The sequence below is a fragment of the Henckelia pumila genome, chromosome 4 (assembly GCF_033568475.1).
Source record: "Henckelia pumila isolate YLH828 chromosome 4, ASM3356847v2, whole genome shotgun sequence".
NCBI lineage: Eukaryota > Viridiplantae > Streptophyta > Magnoliopsida > Lamiales > Gesneriaceae > Henckelia > Henckelia pumila.
The window spans coordinates 41,110,256-41,127,764 of record NC_133123.1 but is presented as its reverse complement, the minus strand read 5'-3'; the positions used below and the strand labels follow the sequence as shown (position 1 = coordinate 41,127,764).

Genomic DNA, 17,509 nt, shown 5'->3' with positions numbered 1-17,509 from the left:
ATTACTGTTGTTTGGGTTGATACAGTTATTCGATTTGGTTGTATATTATTTGGATAAATTACAGATTCCTTTACTTGGGATTGTATAATATTTATGGTTTCCGCAGTTTTATTCTGATATCTGTTTAATTAAGTTAATTGCATGCCTAAGTTCTGTTAGTAAGTGATCCGGGTAAGGGTCACTACATGGCAAATCGTGATGACCAGAGTTCTCATGGCAGTATTGGTGGGCATTGGGGTGATGCCGACCGGGAGCCTCATCGGGAACGCAGCCATCGTCATCGAGATAAGGACCGTTTCAGTGTTTGTTGATTCTTGCAGACGGGGCCTAAGCCCTTGGTTGGAGGTGAGTCTCCGGAGGATGCAGAGAACTGGTTAGACCGCATGGAGACGACTTTTCAGACTTTTCGATGCACCGAGGAGCAGAAGATGGAGACCCTGGGTTATCTTCTGGATGGACGTGCGCGCAGGTGGTGGAGGTTTACTTCTGCACCTTTTGTTGCAGCAAGAGGAGTGGCCACCTGGGCCAAGTTCCGCACAGCTTTTCAGAAGCTTTATTTTCCTTCTGCACTCCGTCAGTCGAAGGCAGGCGAGCTACTGAGTCTGCGACAGGGAGCCATGTCTATTGATGAGTATCAGCAGAAGTTCTTTGATCTGCTATCCTATTGCCCCTAGATTGCTGACAGCTCTGGGATGAAGTATAATCTGTTACTTCAGGGCCTTAACCCTGAGATCCATGACCGTGTGGCGGTTGGCGACGACATGTCCTACGAGGGTTTGGTGAGCCATTGTCACCAGGCAGAGGACAGCATTTGGCGGAACAGGTCTTTCTCTCAATCGAGACCTGCTAGTTCTTTGGGTCCCCGTGCCCAATCTTTCAAAAAGTCTGGATCTACTTCTTCTTCCTCTGGCTCTGCTGGTGTTGTCCATTTCGGTAAGAAGGACAAGTGTGATCACTGTGGAAAGAACCATCCATCCGACAAGTGCCGTAGAGCTTCTGGAGCTTGTTTCCGTTGTGGAGAGACTGGTCATATCCGGAGGGATTGTCCACTATCTGGGGGAGGCGGTTCTGGATCTGGTTCAGGATCTGGTTCTCAGGCCACCGTTCAGCAGAGGTCGCAGGGACAGCCTGCTGGGAGTTCTCATTTGAGGCCACGAGCTTCTGGCCAGGTGTTTGCCCTGAGACATGATCAGGCAGTGGAGGAGAATGAGAAAGTCATCGCAGGTACATTTCTGCTTTATGGTATACCTGCTCTTGTACTTATTGACACTGGTGCATCTCATTCCTTCATTTCTGCACATTTTATTAAGAAGCATAAGTTACCATGCATTGCACTAGACGTAGTGATGTCTGTTTCTACTCCGACGGGCCAATCTGCTTTGGCTAAGCGTCTAGTGATGGGTTGCCCTTTAGAGTTCGAGGGTAACATCTTGATTGCGAATCTCATGGTTCTTGCGATGGACGACTTTGATTGCATTCTGGGAATAGATATGTTGACTACCTATCGAGCTTCAGTGGACTGCTATCAGAGATTAGTGCGCTTTCATCCGGAGGGGAGTGAGAGCTGGTTTTTCTATGGTGAGGGAGCACGACCCCCGATGCCTTTGGTATCAGCTTTGAGAGCCTGTCAAGCTCTAGAGTCTGGCGGGGAAGGCTACCTTATCTATGCAGTTGATTTGTCCACTGAGAGCTTTGGGATAGAGAGCATTCCGGTCGTGGATGAATTTCCAGATGTATTTTCTGATGAGATTTTGGGTTTTCCTCATGTTAGGGAAGTCAAGTTTGGCATAGAGTTGATGCCGGGTACTTCGCCTATTTCGCGAGCACCATATCGTTTGGCTCCATCAGAGATGCATGAATTGAAGAATCAGCTACAGGATCTTTTGGACAAGGGATACATTCGTCCTAGTATATCTCCTTGGGGACCTCCTGCTCTCTTCGTGAAGAAAAAGGATGGGTCTATGCGGTTATGCATTGACTATCGGCAGCTGAATCGAGTTACTGTGAAGAACAAGTATCCGTTGCCTCGTATTGATGACTTGTTTGATCAGCTGCAGGGCACTTCAGTTTACTCAAGATTGACTTGAGATCTGGGTATCATCAGTTGAGAGTCCGTGATCAGGACGTAGCCAAGACTGCATTCCGTACTCGCTATGGGCATTACGAGTTTCTAGTGATGTCATTTGGTTTGATTAATGCGCCGGCTATATTCATGGATCTGATGAACCGTGTCTTCAGGGAGTATTTGGACAAGTTTGTCGTGGTCTTCATTGACGACATCTTGGTGTATTCGTGTAATATGGAAGAGCATGTTTCTCACTTGCGGTTGGTACTGCAGACTCTTCGAGATGAGCAGTTATATGCCAAGCTGAGCAAGTGTGAGTTCTGGATGGATCGACTGGTCTTTCTTGGCCATATCATATCCAGGGAGGGGATTTCTGTTGATCCAAGCAAGATTGAGGCGGTACTTAATTGGTCGCGTCCGACGACGGTTGCTGAGATCCGTAGTTTTCTGGGTCTAGCAGGGTATTATCGTGGCTTCATTCTGAACTTCTCTCAGCTAGCTCGACCTTTGACGCAGCTTACCTGCAAGGGTATGGATTTCGAGTGGTCCTCCGAGTGTGAGGAGAACTTCTGTTAGCTTCGATGGCGGTTGACTTTTGCGCCAGTGTTGGCATTACCGTCAGGATCTGGAGGGTATGTGGTGTACACTGATGCTTCTCTTCAGGGTTAGGTTATGTCCTGACTCAGAATGGGCATGTGATCGCATACGCTTCTAGACAGCTGAAACTTCACGAGGACAACTACCCAATGCATGATTTAGAATTGGCAGCTATTGTGTTCGCTTTGAAGATTTGGCGTCATTATCTGTATGGCGAGAACTTTGAGATCTTCACTGACCATAAGAGTCTCAAGTATTTGTTCACTCAGGCGGAGTTGAACATGAGGCAGAGACGTTGGATGGACTTGCTTAAGGACTATGATTGCGAGATTAAGTATCATCCGGGAGCTGCTAATCTCACCGCAGATGCATTGAGTCGCAAGGTGCGACTATCGGCACTTCAGACTTGTTCGATGTCTAGTGCGATCAGTGACTGTTGTACTTCGGGATATACCTTCAAGCATAAGAAAGGTATGCAGAGTATCCAGATTTTTGCGATATTATCTGAGCCAGCTTTGTATTCGCGGATTCGAGATGCTCAGATGTCTGATTCGAAGACCCAGCGTTTAGCTCGTCTAGCTAACGAGGGTAGCTTGTCTGGATTTCACTATCAGTCAGATGATTTTCTGTGTTTTTCTGGTAGGCTTGTGATTTCGCAGGATGTAGAGTTGCGAGAGGAGATTTTGTCTCAGGCGCATCGCACTAAGTTGAGTATTCATCCTGGGAGCCCACAACAAGATGTACAAGGATCTACGTACTCGTTTCTGGTGGAAGGGAATGAAACGCAGTATTTATCAGTTTGTTTCGAGATATTTGGTGTGTCAACAGGTCAAGGCAGAGCACCGACGACCCGGAGGATTGCTTCACAGTCTGCCTATTCCTGAATGAAAATGGGAGTTTATCACAATGGATTTTGTGACCCATTTGCCGGTATCCCCGAGGAACTGTGATGCTATCTGGGTTGTGGTGGACCGACTCACCAAGTCAGCGCATTTCATTGCCTATAGCCGGGAGTACAATGTGGATCGTATGGCTCGATTGTATATTCAGGAGATCGTTCGACTTCATGGAGTGCCTGTGAGTATTGTCAGCGATCGGGACACAGGTTTACTTCTAGGTTCTGGGGGAGTGTTCAGCGTGCGAAGGGTACTACTCTCAGTTTGAGTACTGCCTATCATCCGGAGACTGATGGTCAGTCAGAGCGCACTATCCGTACTTTGGAGGATATGCTTAGAGCGTGCGTCATGGATTTTGGTTCAGCCTGGCAGGATCATTTGCCATTGATCGAGTTCGCGTACAACAACAGCTATCATACTAGTATTGGGATGACACCTTTTGAGGCGTTGTACGGACGACGTTGTCGTACTCCACTTTTCTGGGAAGAAGTGGGGGAGAGACAGGCTGAGGGACCGGAGTTTATCCAGCAGGCGGTAGACATTGTTGATCAGATCAAGAAATGGATTAAGACTGCACAAGATCGTCAGGCCAACTATGCTAACACTAAGCGTAGGCCTTTGCAGTTCGATGTCGGAGAGAAAGTGTTTCTGAGAGTGTCACCTTTCCGCAAGATTCTCAGATTTGGCCTTAAGGGCAAGCTGTCTCCTAGGTTTATCGGTCCGTTTGAGATCTTGGAGAGCATTGGCGATTTGGCTTATCGACTAGCTTTGCCACCGCACCTTTCTAGTATTCACGACGTGTTCCACGTATCTCTGTTGCGACGGTATGTGGCGGATGAGTCTCATATTCTGCAGCGGTCTGAGGTTCAGGTGAGCAAGGATTTGACCTATGTTGAGAAACCTATTCGTATCCTGGATTATAAGGATAAGGTTTTGCGGAACAAAGTCATTCCTCTGGTTTTAGTTCAGTGGCCGCACCGAGGCACTGAAGAAGCTACTTGGGAGCTTGAGAACAGGATGCGTGAAGACCATCCTGAGTTGTTTTGATTTCATTTTCGAGTTGTATTCAGTTGTAAACTCTGTAAGCGTTTGACTAGAATAAAGAATGTTTCTGATTTCTGTTTTACATTCAGTACTTAAGATCTGTTTTCGAGGACGAAACATCTTAAGTGGGGGAGAATGTAGTAGCCCGTGCCCGAAATTAGTGATTAAGTGTTAATCAATTCATTAATCCTATTAGTTAAGAGTAAACGTGATTAAGGAAACTCTTAATGGGTTAACGGAGTTCGGAATTGGATTCAGAACACTTGGAAATGGTTTAAGGTTCATCGAGTTCGGAGGCTCCGAAGTCAAGGTTCGGACGGTCCGAAGTCAGGGTTCGGACGATCCGAAGAGTGGTTCGGACGCTCCGAACGTACTGCCAACAGTCGTCATGGATGACATCATCATGCTGACGTAAGCAATGATATAATATCGGGTTCGGACGACCCGAAGCCCAGTTCGGACGACCCGAACGAGTTCGGATGACCCGAAGTCCAGTTCGGACGATCCGAACTCCGTCTATAAATAGGGGGTGCCGAGCTCATTTTTGAGTGCACCGATCCCTCTCTTCTCTCTCAATTCCTTAGCCTTCTAACTCAGATCTAGGGAATTCTAGGCATCCCATGGGGAATCCGAAAGTGGCATAGCGATCCAGGCGTCGTAGCGGAGCTGTGGCCTAGTTTTGAGGCACTCTACAGCAAAGGGCTAACGACGGACGAAGGTATAGCTTTTGCTTCCTATAAATATTTAGGAGTATGCAATAGCTTAGTTAAGGCTTTTAGAGCACTATAATGACAGTAGTATCATTTGGCAATGTAGAGCAGACTATAGGCGTGGACCTAGAGTTGGTAGAGCTTGCACTGATTTGAGGTACGGAAGTACTGTTCGAGATATCCTGACTGAGTATGCATGTATTATGTGACTGCATGATTTATATGTCATTGATTTATGTTGCATTCATTTGCATACTGAGCTATCTCCTTCGAGATGTCTGTTAGTAGGGTTTTTCCCTATCCTGTTAGTGGATGGAATTCCATCGATTTGGGTCCGGTATATCCACTGGTATATTGGTATGGGAGCCAACTCCTGAAGCGACGGCACAACGTGCTACATACCAGGGCCCGGTCTGTCTCTGTTATCTGATCCTTGACCTCGAGTTATATGGAGTTCACTTTGCATGCATGTATACTCATACTCTCGTACTGAGCATTTTATGCTCACGTCTCGTACTCTGTGTTTCTGGACACCCTATTCCATGGGGCAGGTTTGCGATTGGACAAGGCGGGTGGTTCCAATAGGGGCTAGGCAGTGGTTGGCCAGCTGGAGCTTCGTCTAGGTTTATTTCTGTTGTTTTGGGTTGATACAGCTTTCGATTTGGTTGTATAATCTATTTTGGATATTTACAGATTTCTTGCCTTAGGATTGTAATTTTAGTAATGTTTCCGCAGTTTATTCTGATATCTGTTTATTAAGTTAATTGCATGCCTAAGTTCTGTTTAGTAGATGATCCGGGTAAGGGTCACTACATTCTTGGACTACTTCCTGAATCCATTTCGGTAACTGTGATATCTCCGGGAAGCTTGGTGACGTTGTATAAACTGAGGCCAAGGCTCCAAATTCATACCAGAGCTTTACATCCTTAGGATTGACATAGTTTTTTAGTCAAACCCTTGGATATATCTCTGTCACATCAACCCTACAAGTGTTAGGGTTAATTTCACTTCTTGTACTTAATTTCTCCCACCTTTGTTGATAAACATGAAATGGAGAAATAATAGTTGGGTTAGTATCGATCTTAGATTTGCCCTTGTCAGTGTTGGGCTTAAGATTGATCTCTTCCTCTTTTACGCCAGAGGCGGAGGGTTGACTTGATGAGGAATCCTCATCAATTGTTGCTTTATCTAGATCATCAAAAGCTGATGATAGATTAGCACTTTCTTGAGTTTTAGCTTCCTCAACATCTTGTTTCCCAACCGGTGGTTGTATTTCTTATTTTTGTAAAACCAATGGTTTTATCATATCTTGTTTATGAGAAACCAATGGTTTCTCTATAGCCTTCACAATTGGCCCTTGAATAGCAGCCCATAGTTGTGTTTGAGCTTGCATGCATCATGTAATTCGATTAGATACTTTTATCCGATCAGCTTGTTGTAACCTGCCGGCCATTTCAGCATTAATGGCTAACTGGTTGAACTCGGTTTGAAGAAACCCAAGGTGTTCCCTGAGATGTCTCTGCATTTTCATGATGGAATCCACGTCACTGCCTTCCATCTCTTGTTAAAAAATCTGCAAGAATATTTTCATGAGATTTAATAATAACAATATCAAAAATATAATTTTGACATAATGCTTGTCATCTTAATAACCTAGCTTTCTCAGGTTTAGATTCAATTTTATTTCTTAGGAAAGCTTTTACCTGGGTGTTATCAACCTTCAGAGTGAATTTTTTAGCAAGTAAAAATAATGGCCATTTTTCAAAAGCCCTTTTAACTGCATAAAATTCCTTTTCGTTGATATGCCATCTGATGGCCTCTGATTCTGAAAAAAGACCGCTACAGTATCTGCATGGTATTTCCCCATCTGGAGTGATCTTGGTAAGGACTGCTACCCACCAATCGTCACTGGCATCCGTAAATAATACCAGATCATCTTCATCTAAGGGTATAGCCATTTTTGGGAGATTCTTACATATCTCTTTTAATTGGTTTACCCCTTTAGTATAGTCATCGGTCCATATAAACCTAACATCCTTTTTTAACAAAGCACTGAGCACTTTTCTGTATATTGCTAGGTTGTTAATGAACATCCCTGCAAAATTAACTACTCCAAGAAAACTCTGGAGTTGTTTTACGTCTTTGAGTTTATCTGGAAAATTTTTTACCTTTTCCACAATATGGAGTTGCAGAATTATTCCAGTTTCATCAATCTCAATACCAAGGAATTCAATTTTCCTTGTTGCTATGACTGCTTTCTTTTCAGATAAGACCAGTCCTTCTTGTTTACAAATTTTAGAGAAAATCTCTAAATGTTTAACGTGTTCGTCTATGTTTTTTGATGCTATCAGAATATCATCAATATAAACAAACATAAAGTTGAAATAATCTTTAAAAAGGTTATCCATCTTTCTTTGAAATATCTGGGGTGCATTAGCGAATCTCATAGGCATAACTTCCCAAATATAGTGTCCTTGTGGAGTGGAGAAGGCTATGAATTTCTTACTGCCTTCTTCCATTCGAATCTGGTAAAATCCAGACTTACAACAAATTTTGAGAACACTCTAGCATTTCGTACACAGCTAATTAGGTGTTCTCTACTTGGTATGAAGTACCCATCAAACTTCAGGATTTTATTAATACCTTGGTAGTTAATAACTAGCCTGAGTTTTCCTCTTTTTATTTCATCATGATTTCTAACCAGAAAACCTTGGATGCTATATGGTGAAACTCCTTTTTTGATTAAACCAAGGTCCAAATGTTCCTTGATAATCATTCTCATATCCTTTTGATCTGTTATGTTCATCGGGATAGACTTATATCTAACAAATTCATACTCTTTGCATTCCTTTAGAGTAAGACTGGCTTTGAGTTGATTTCTATCCCACCATGTCAAAGGATGCTCGTTGTAACTTTCTTTGAGTCTCTTTTTGACATCTTCAAGGGATACCTTATTTTCTATCTCTATATCTCTGTGATTTTGAGTTACCTTGAGAAGCTTCATATCCTCTGTTTGGAGTTCTTGTTATGTTGTTATTTTCAACATGGTTTCTCCAAACCTTCTTGGATCTTTCATTTTCGGGTGAAAAAGTTGTTCTTTATCACCACGCTGGCTGCGAAATATTATCGGCAATTGTCGATAAAAAGCAACCTTGAGTCTTTGAACTATAATTTTATGATCACAAATTGTAGTGAACATAAGTTTTCTTGACTCATTGTCTTGTGTGTACTTCTTAAACATTTGTAAGAAGTTATTTCCTAACAGGATATCAGCTCCTGTATCATGGAAATAGATTGGTGGTGTTTTTACCTTGTACCAAGGTGTTTGACCTGCACCTCCCATAAGGATCTCTGCTTGTTTTATTCCTTTGCAAAGAATTAAAATTCTTCGAGAGAAATCTCGTCCAGCAATTTTTGGCAATTCTTCTTCACATTCTTCAGGGAAGACTCCTCTTTTTGCTGTACAAATTCCTGCTCCCGAGTCAATATAAGCTGCAAAGTACTCAGCCTTATATTGTTCATACAATATCCCTATCAGAATGTATATGGAGAAAGGACTTGTTGTCATTTTTTAAAGGGATTACTAAATGGCCCCGCCATTTTTAACAGACTGCGTTGTAATTCAGTAATCCGATTAAGACTATTTACCTTTAGTTTTTCTAAGGCCTCAGAAGGTAGAGTATGGTTACACATTTCTACTTCTTCAATGCGTTTTAGTAAATCATGTTCATGACTTACTAATTTCAGCAGTTGCTTCTTCCTCTGTTTGTGAACAGAGTTTTCGAATCTGATTAAGGGATTGTCCCTTATCCAATTCTCTTGGTTTTTCATTTCGTATAATTCTTATTGAATCCTCCAAGTCTTTTCTTTTGCCATGAACTCTATTACCTTTTCAAGGCGTTTCCATGGTTTATGGTCCTCCAGAAATTCTAGACCAAGAATGAGCTGATCTATTTCTTTTCCTGGAATTCCCCAGATTTGAACTTCCAATTCTCCAATATTTATCACTCCTTGGTAAGTTCCTTTTTTCTGTTGTTCCAAATAATAAATCGAGTTACAAGGGAACTGGTTCCGATGAATTGTAATTTCGAATTCACTTCTTTCCATCCTTCTAGAGATCTAAGTTTTCCTATTATAGAAAACTCTTTTTCTTCTGGTGGAATTTCTTGAATAGGAGATTTGTCCCATCTCTTGCTTGTCATTCTGTCTCCTTGGAAAGATAACCTTCGGGGTTATATTTTAAGGTCTCTGTATAGAACCGGTCTGTCTTGAATTTGAATGTCTGTTTCCTGAATTAAAGGAAGCTCGATTATTTCCGGGTATATTGCTTGAGCAACTTTTCCAAAGATCTCTGGAATTTCAATGAACTCATTTCTAATAAATAATTCAGAATGGTGAGTATTAGAAAGAGCATATGAAATTTGATACGTAATAGAATATGACCTATTACCTTCCTTCATTAGTCTTTTTTCCTTGAAGTTTTGATGCAACGTCAAGGCTCGACTAAAATCTCTATCAGCTAAATTGTAGGCTATTCTTGGATAAATAACTCCCACAATTTTTCCTGCACACAAATTTCCCGAGATAGTTCATAGAACTGCATCTTGTATATTCCCCATTCTTTTATCGCATACTACGATATCTATGGGTGAATCTTTTCCCTCTTTAAAAGTAGCTTTGATCATAATCTGTATTGCTCCAATATGAATCCAAGACATTGTCTTTGCTACTTCTGCTTTTAATTTCTGTAATTCCTCTCGAATTTCTTCAAAGAAAATTAACTGCATCTCAATTTGATTACTGGTTAATTCCATAAGGATCGCCATTTCCCTTCTGGATACCTTATAAATCAAATTATGTCTTCTTTGTCTTAACCCTAGGTTTCCTAAGACTCTTTCAACTTGTCCTGCCGAAAATCCTTGGTACTTTTGTAATGTTGGATTTTCTCTCATAATCCCTTGGACCATATTATGAGATATCGTGGTTTGACTAAAGAACCCAGCCAAACTTTCATGTGTTTCATGCCAAAACACTTCCTCTTTACTCTGATTCTGATTCTGATTCTGATTCATCCTCAGAAACTTCTCGACTAAACAATATCTCTTCTTCGTATATGCTTTCATCTGAGGGGATATCCTCAAATTGATATACTTGGACTAGATCTTGAAAGAAGACCGCATCATTCATATCTGGTGTTGCTTCAAAGAGTTTAACTCCTTTTTTTTTCTCGTTTTCTGGACAATTTGTAGATATATGTCCTCTTGCTCCACATGTCCAGCAGTTGCAATCCTTGAAACTTTCACTTGCTCTTGTACGAGTTCTTCTGAAAGTTCTTTTTGATGGTGTTCTTCCCCTGCTTTGTTATGAGCCTGTTGTTGGGGATGTTCTTGTAGGTCCACTTATTCTACCCGATCTATAGGATCTGGCCTTTTGTTTGGACCAAAATGTTTTTGGTTTCCGAGAACTTTTCATTCTTTTATTATAGGGATTATTTCTGAATTTTTTCCTTTTAAATCCATGTGATCTGTTTCCAATGATCGTTGGAAGATCATTTTCTCTACAACACAAAGGTGTACGCTTATCTATACCCCTTATTTTCTTGTACTTCTTCTGTAATGGTGCCATATGGTACCATTCTGCTAATTTTCCTTTTCAAAAAGAAGGCACGTCTTGCCAATGTATCAAGATTACCTGGAACATATTCTTTGATCAACATTTCTCTCCAAGGACTTGGCATTTTTGCGAAAAATAGCTGAATAGCTATATTTTTCTCGAATTCCGAATTCCATCTGTATTTAGTGAATAACATAATGTATTCATCAACTAAACAGATATCATGTAACTCGAGGCTATAAAGAGCTTGAGTATATCTTCTCTTTTTCTCTGTATCTTGATTATTGAAATAATATACCCCTATGAATTGTGCTTTAAATAGGGTGGCCATTCTTTCTCCAATCTCGCTGAGGGATTCTCCTGCTAAGATTGATTCCTTAGTTTCTGGCATAGTCATCTCCCATGCGATCTTAACAGATCCCATTAGACTCATTTCTAGAAGTTTAATGAATTCTTCTTTATTGAGATCTAATGTCCCTGCTGCTATTCTCATAGCTGACGTCCAATCATCTATAAGATCTTCTCTGTTTTTGAAGTCCAAAACATCAAGGTTTACCATAACCCCGTAAGGATGTATTGGATCTAAAACAGTTTTTCCGTAAGGAGTTTGATGGAGTGAGATTTTACTCCTTGATCTGGTTCCTGCTGGATGTGAATTTTCTCCAACCTGAAACTCACTATGCGGTTCTTCTGTTTTAACCACATATCTTGGGGGATTCCCTATGAGTTGTTCACCCTCAGGAAAATTCATTTTTAGATCTACTACTTTCAGATTCGCAAATAAATCTGCAAGATCTTGTAGATCCTCGAGATTTAATCTTTCTAAAATAGTCATCAGATAGTGTTTTTCTCTGATACTGCTTTTATAAGATTAATCATCATTTCATCATTGGTTAAAGGTTTTTGAACTATTTTGGTTTTACCTTTCTGATGTAACAAAGGTTCGGTACCAAATGAGAGTGGTAACCTTCCTCCTGTATTTTCTTTTCTAGAACCCGAAGTATGTTCTAGATTTATGATTTTATTTTGAAGATCCTTTAGAGTTCCAAGAATTTCTTCTTGTTTCTTAAGGATTTCATCAATTTGCCGAGGTATTTCATACAGCTGATTGCTGTAATATTGTACCGTCTTTTGAATTTCTCTAAGATCTTCGGAGAGTTTTGAGGAATCTGGGGTAATCTCTAAAAATTGAGAGTTAGAAATCATTTTTCTTTATCTCTTCAAAATTAAGAGCATTAATCATAACCTGTTGTAAGTAATCTATTGTGAATAGATTAACTTGTTTATAGGATTTATATGAATAAAATCCTCTTGATTCAAACCTTCGTTTGAAGTCATCTTTTGTAGAAATCTTCTCCTCAACAAAGAAAAGCATGAATTAACAAATAATATTACGTCTGAATAATTAACCTAAAGCTCTGATACCATTTTGCGGATAATTCTTTATACTGCAAATGAGCACAAAATCTCCAGATTCAAGCATATAACCTTTAAATTTTAAGCATAAAACCTATAGATTTCAAGCATAGATTAGCATAAATCCAGTACAAGAATTAAACATTAAAATATTCAAGTTTGGTGGTCCTATGGAGTTATAGTAAAGAATCTTTTGGCTAGGGAGTTATAATAAAGTTAGGAAGGGTATTAGACTATTAGGGATTTTAGGACCATTCACTCATCAATTAAACCTTCTAATATTATCTATATATCCCTAATCCCTAACTAATTAAAAATGTTTATTTTGTAAATTTTAAATTTTGGTTTTGACTTTTTGTGCGGAACCATGGATACGCATATCCATGCGTCCACTTCTGCACGTCTGCTCGTCGATTTACTCAGACGGTACCTAAGATTGTTGAAGTTTGCGCTCAACTTCAAAAGTAGTTGACGTCCCCTAATTATTATTTATTAGGACGTGCGTCATTTTTTCATGATTTTAGAGTTAACAGACAAGCAACCCTTGGTTTTCATTGTTAATTTGACAAGTAAATATTCACATAATTGGAATTTAATTTCATACCCCAAAAAAAATAAAAAAATACACACACACGTATATATATGTATCTATGTGGTAGAACGTATATGAAAAAAAATGGAATAATGGTTTTCATGCTCTAACACCACTATTATGTTTTCAATTATGTCTTCATTACATCACTTAATTAAGATCACAAAACGAAACGAATATGCCGCCAATTATGTACGTACTAATTAAATGATTGTTATTTTTTAAAAAAAATTAAATAAAATGTAATATGAAAAATTGAGATTTTTTTTTAAAAAATTTATTATGTTTTTTCAAAACTGTATCTGGAGGCATGAATGTATAAAACAAAAGAGTTCTTGTTATTAGTGGGATTCAAGTATCATCTAGACATGGATACCTTCTCGATGAAAATATATATATATATATATATTCCAATTTCCAAGTGGAAATATATAGCTAGCTAGCACGTTTAGCTAATTGCAGATGTCTTTTAAAAAAAATGATGGCATAATCTTTGTCGATACAATATGTATATTTTTTAAAATTTCAAACTATATATTAATAAAATATTTCTACTATAAGAAAAATCTGTCATTTTTTTTAGTTTATTTGTAATTTTATTTTTTCGAAGCTAATATGACACCGATCTAATGTTGACGTATCACCGAAAACATCAAAATAAGTGAAAAGTGCTAGAATTTTAAAATACTAATTAGAGAAAAAGAAACTCAATAATTAGACGACCAAAACAACAAAAACAATTAGATAGAATACCAAATTGCAATTTTTTCCTCAAATAAAAATGTTTTGTAGCTTGCATCGTAAACTAATGCATCCGATTTTTTGACCTAATGAATGCGAAGAACAATGGCAAGAAACCACCTCAAAAAAAACATATGTCCATTATGGCATTATGTCCCCCTTTTTCCTCGGAATGAATGACACAAATTTCTAAGGCAAAAAAATAATTCTTCCATCCAAATGCATGTCCATAAACAACACGCCCTTTTTTTCTCTTCTTCTCCAAAAACATTGAATCTTTTTTTAGATCTCTTGATCAAATTATTCACAATTCATTGCCATTTTTGTTCCCATTCAAGGGTCCTTCATTTTTTTGGAGGACCCCATGCTCCAATCCACCCATATATGCATGCATTATTCTTTCACCGATGAACCCTTTTCATAAATAACGATATTTTTTCCATTTGCAAGATTTTTCGCATCATTCCATCGATTCGTTTGCTTCGTTTATGCAATATTTTGAGGCCTGGAGAAACAAGGAAATTGTAGAGTAATTTGCACGTTTAATTTGGCGTGGAGGGTTGGGCCATATATATATACATACACATTATTTAATTTGAAATTTTCATTTTTTGTGTTTATATTTTATAATTTATATTCATTTAGTTTGGTTTTGGGGAAAAATCATCATATATTAAGGGTGAAGAAATGAGTTGCGGTTGCCTCCCATGTTTCGGAAATAAGGAAGAAAGCCGGGCAGAAGATAATTCGCCGGCACCTCAGGCAAAAAATGTCTCCACTCATTTATCACCTCCTCATGGTGAGTTAATTGTCCCCTTAAAATCATGATATATTTTATGATCATGTACGATTTTTTTTTTTGTCATTTCCATGTTTTTATGCTTCCGAATAGTATTCAAGATCATCTCTTTTTTTATTATCTAATAGATCACTTAATAAAAGTGGATTATGATTTCGTTCGTATGAGATAATGGTTCAATACGGATCTATATCATCGGTCAAAGTTTCAATCAGTATCAAATGTTTAGACAATATTTTCATGAAGTTTGGAAACGTCATATGTATGAAAAATCCAAACACTTCATTATTAGAGGACACAAAATTTAAAACTTCCCAAGTTATTTTGGTTCCAAAAACTTTAATTCCAATTTTTCACACTAAACAATTATGCATAATTTGAACTTTAACCACATCAAATTTGAAACTTTCTACCCCATCTACCCATACAAACCATCAGATCAGCAACTGTCTCGTGTTTTCTGAGAGTTTTCATGAGTGTGCGCGCACATATAATCCTAACATGAGAAGAGAATGAAAAAAACACAATCTAGAATTCATAGCTTCTTATGACATGCCATCTTGTTTTTCCTTTACAGTGCATAGCAGTATGCAAGCTCCATCAGCCGAAACCGGTAATAAACCAGATTCTCCACCTGCAGAAAATGGTGATAACACCGCAAAAACTTTCACTTTTCGCGAACTTGCTATCGCAACAAAGAACTTTCGACAAGAATGTTTATTAGGTGAGGGTGGATTTGGAAGAGTATTTAGAGCAACACTCCAATCGAGTGGACAGGTACACTATGCATGTGTAGATATCAACACAACTCGTATGTTTTGCAAGTTTAGCTAATTTTCATGAAGAATGTCAACTTTTTTTTGTCTTTCTTCCGGAAGGTTGTGGCTGTAAGGCAACTAGACAGGAGTGGAACACAGGGGAGCAAGGAGTTCCAAGTCGAAGTTTTGATGTTGAGCCTGCTTCAACACCCGAATCTGGTCAGTTTGATTGGTTACTGCGCAGATGGAGAACAACGGCTTTTGGTGTATGAATACATGCCAGCAGGATCTCTGAAAAACTTCCTATTTGGTACCCTGCGCTCGCTTTCTAACTCATTCTTGACCCCGACGTTATCTGGCTAGCCAGCGGGTTTTTTGTTCACGCGTCATAAGTAGGTCATCTATGTTGCTAACTTGGAATGGATTTTGTTCGAATTTTGCAGATCTTCAACCTAATATAAAGCCAATGAACTGGTCCACAAGGATGAAAATAGCGTTGGGGATCGCTCAAGGGCTTGAGTACTTGCATGAAAAGGCCAACCCTCCTATCATATACCGAGACTTAAAAGCTTCAAATATCTTGCTTGATGAGATGAACAATCCCAGGCTGTCGGATTACGGGCTTGCAAAGCTAGTGCAGAGTGGCAATAAGATGCATGTGCCTAGAGTCATGGCAACATATGGCTATTGTGCACCCGAATATGAAAGACATGGTGAGCTGACATCCAAGTCAGACGTGTATAGTTTTGGGGTAATTTTGCTTGAGCTCATCACGGGGCGGAAAGCCTTAGACACCACGCGGCCAGCCGACGAGCAAAATATAGTCAGTTGGGTGAGTACGATCACTTCTATACATTTGAAAACTTAGTTTAGATCTTGAGACATGTAGTATTCATCTAACTTGGTTTTATATGTGCATGCATTCGAATAGGCACAACCAATTTTCCGGGACCCGAAAATGTTCCCTGAAATGGCTGATCCTCTGCTTAAGAAGGATTTTCCAATCACAAGCCTAAACCAAGCAGTGGGAGTCGCATCAATGTGCCTGCACGAGGAACCATCAGTCCGTCCCTTGATCATGGATGTCGTGGCAGCGCTTAGTTTCCTTGCAACTGCTCCCCCTGAAACCCCAGTCCCTGCTCGTCTCATGTCTATACTATCATCAAGAGTCGAAACCACGAGCCAACATGGAGTTAGCCATTCTTTTAACCACACAAACGCGTCTTGCCATAAACGAGACTATAGTTCAGATAGCGAGGAGGATGATGACCAAAAGAACAATCCAAAAGAACACGAAAGCTCAACAAGCTCGGATGATGAGTACTCAAAGAGCAAGTCGAATCACAAGTTCAAAGATTCAAGCAAATGGAGTTCAAGATCATCTCGTAGAAGCAGCAGAAACAGCAAGAACAACAGCATTTACTCGAGAGATGACAGTCTCGGATTCAGCATGAGGTGTGATAGCAATTTACCAGAAGATAGTATTCCTCCCAATCTGAGGCAGAGCAGCAAAGTTCAAGAACATCATGATCATTCTGATTCTGATTCTGATTCTGATTCTGATTCTAGCAGCGATGAAGAATCTTCGGATGAAATGCCCCATAATCATAATGTAAGTATAAACTCGAGAGCAAGCGGTAAAAGCCTTAACTCGACTACTAGGCAAGAAAGCTGCGTGAAATCAATCGGTTCCACTTCAAGCCGCAGCAGCAGCTTCAGCTCCGAAGATGGAGACATTTTTAGCCCAAAGCAGCATGATGATCTGATGGAGCAAAGCATGAGATCGCGCGATGGTTCCGAGTATTCGAGACATAACAGCATGGCAGATTCAGAAAAAGAACACGAGAGATGATCCGAAACGATCACTAAGCAAAATTGTGGGAATTGCTACAAAATATCGCTATCATCATATAAACAAAAACAAGTTGTATCCAAGAGAGGATTAAGAATGTGATTATTCTACTTCGTTTAAAATTCTTATTTTTTTTTCTTTTTTTCTTTTTTGGTTTTTTTTTTTGTTCACCTGACCAGATCAAGATTTCTTTTATCCATTTGTCCCGTTGAGGAGATGTGTAGGATAATTGAAGCATGCCGATATGCAAGAAACATCTTATTTTCTAGCTTTATTTCCCTTTCATCTCTTTTGTGTGTGTGTTATCGTATTTTTGGACTTTTCAAAAGTGTTTGTAAGTAATAATAATTGAAACAAGAATTTATTGAGTACTTGTTTTTTTTTTTGGTTTTTTGTTTTTTTTTAAACTTTCTAAGCAATTGAGAA

At 39.4% G+C, this 17,509-nt stretch overlaps 1 protein-coding gene across 1 annotated transcript; it reads left to right on the top strand.

The window, feature by feature from the left end:
• Positions 1-13,925: 13,925 nt before the first annotated feature.
• Positions 13,926-17,436, top strand: LOC140867579 (probable serine/threonine-protein kinase PBL25). Its single transcript, XM_073272645.1, has 5 exons — positions 13,926-14,473; positions 15,051-15,250; positions 15,352-15,541; positions 15,675-16,063; positions 16,163-17,436. Exons 1-5 carry the CDS (start codon positions 14,362-14,364, stop codon positions 17,081-17,083), a joined length of 1,812 nt encoding a protein of 603 aa, XP_073128746.1. The 5' UTR covers positions 13,926-14,361; the 3' UTR covers positions 17,084-17,436.
• The last annotated feature ends 73 nt before the right edge of the window (positions 17,437-17,509 follow it).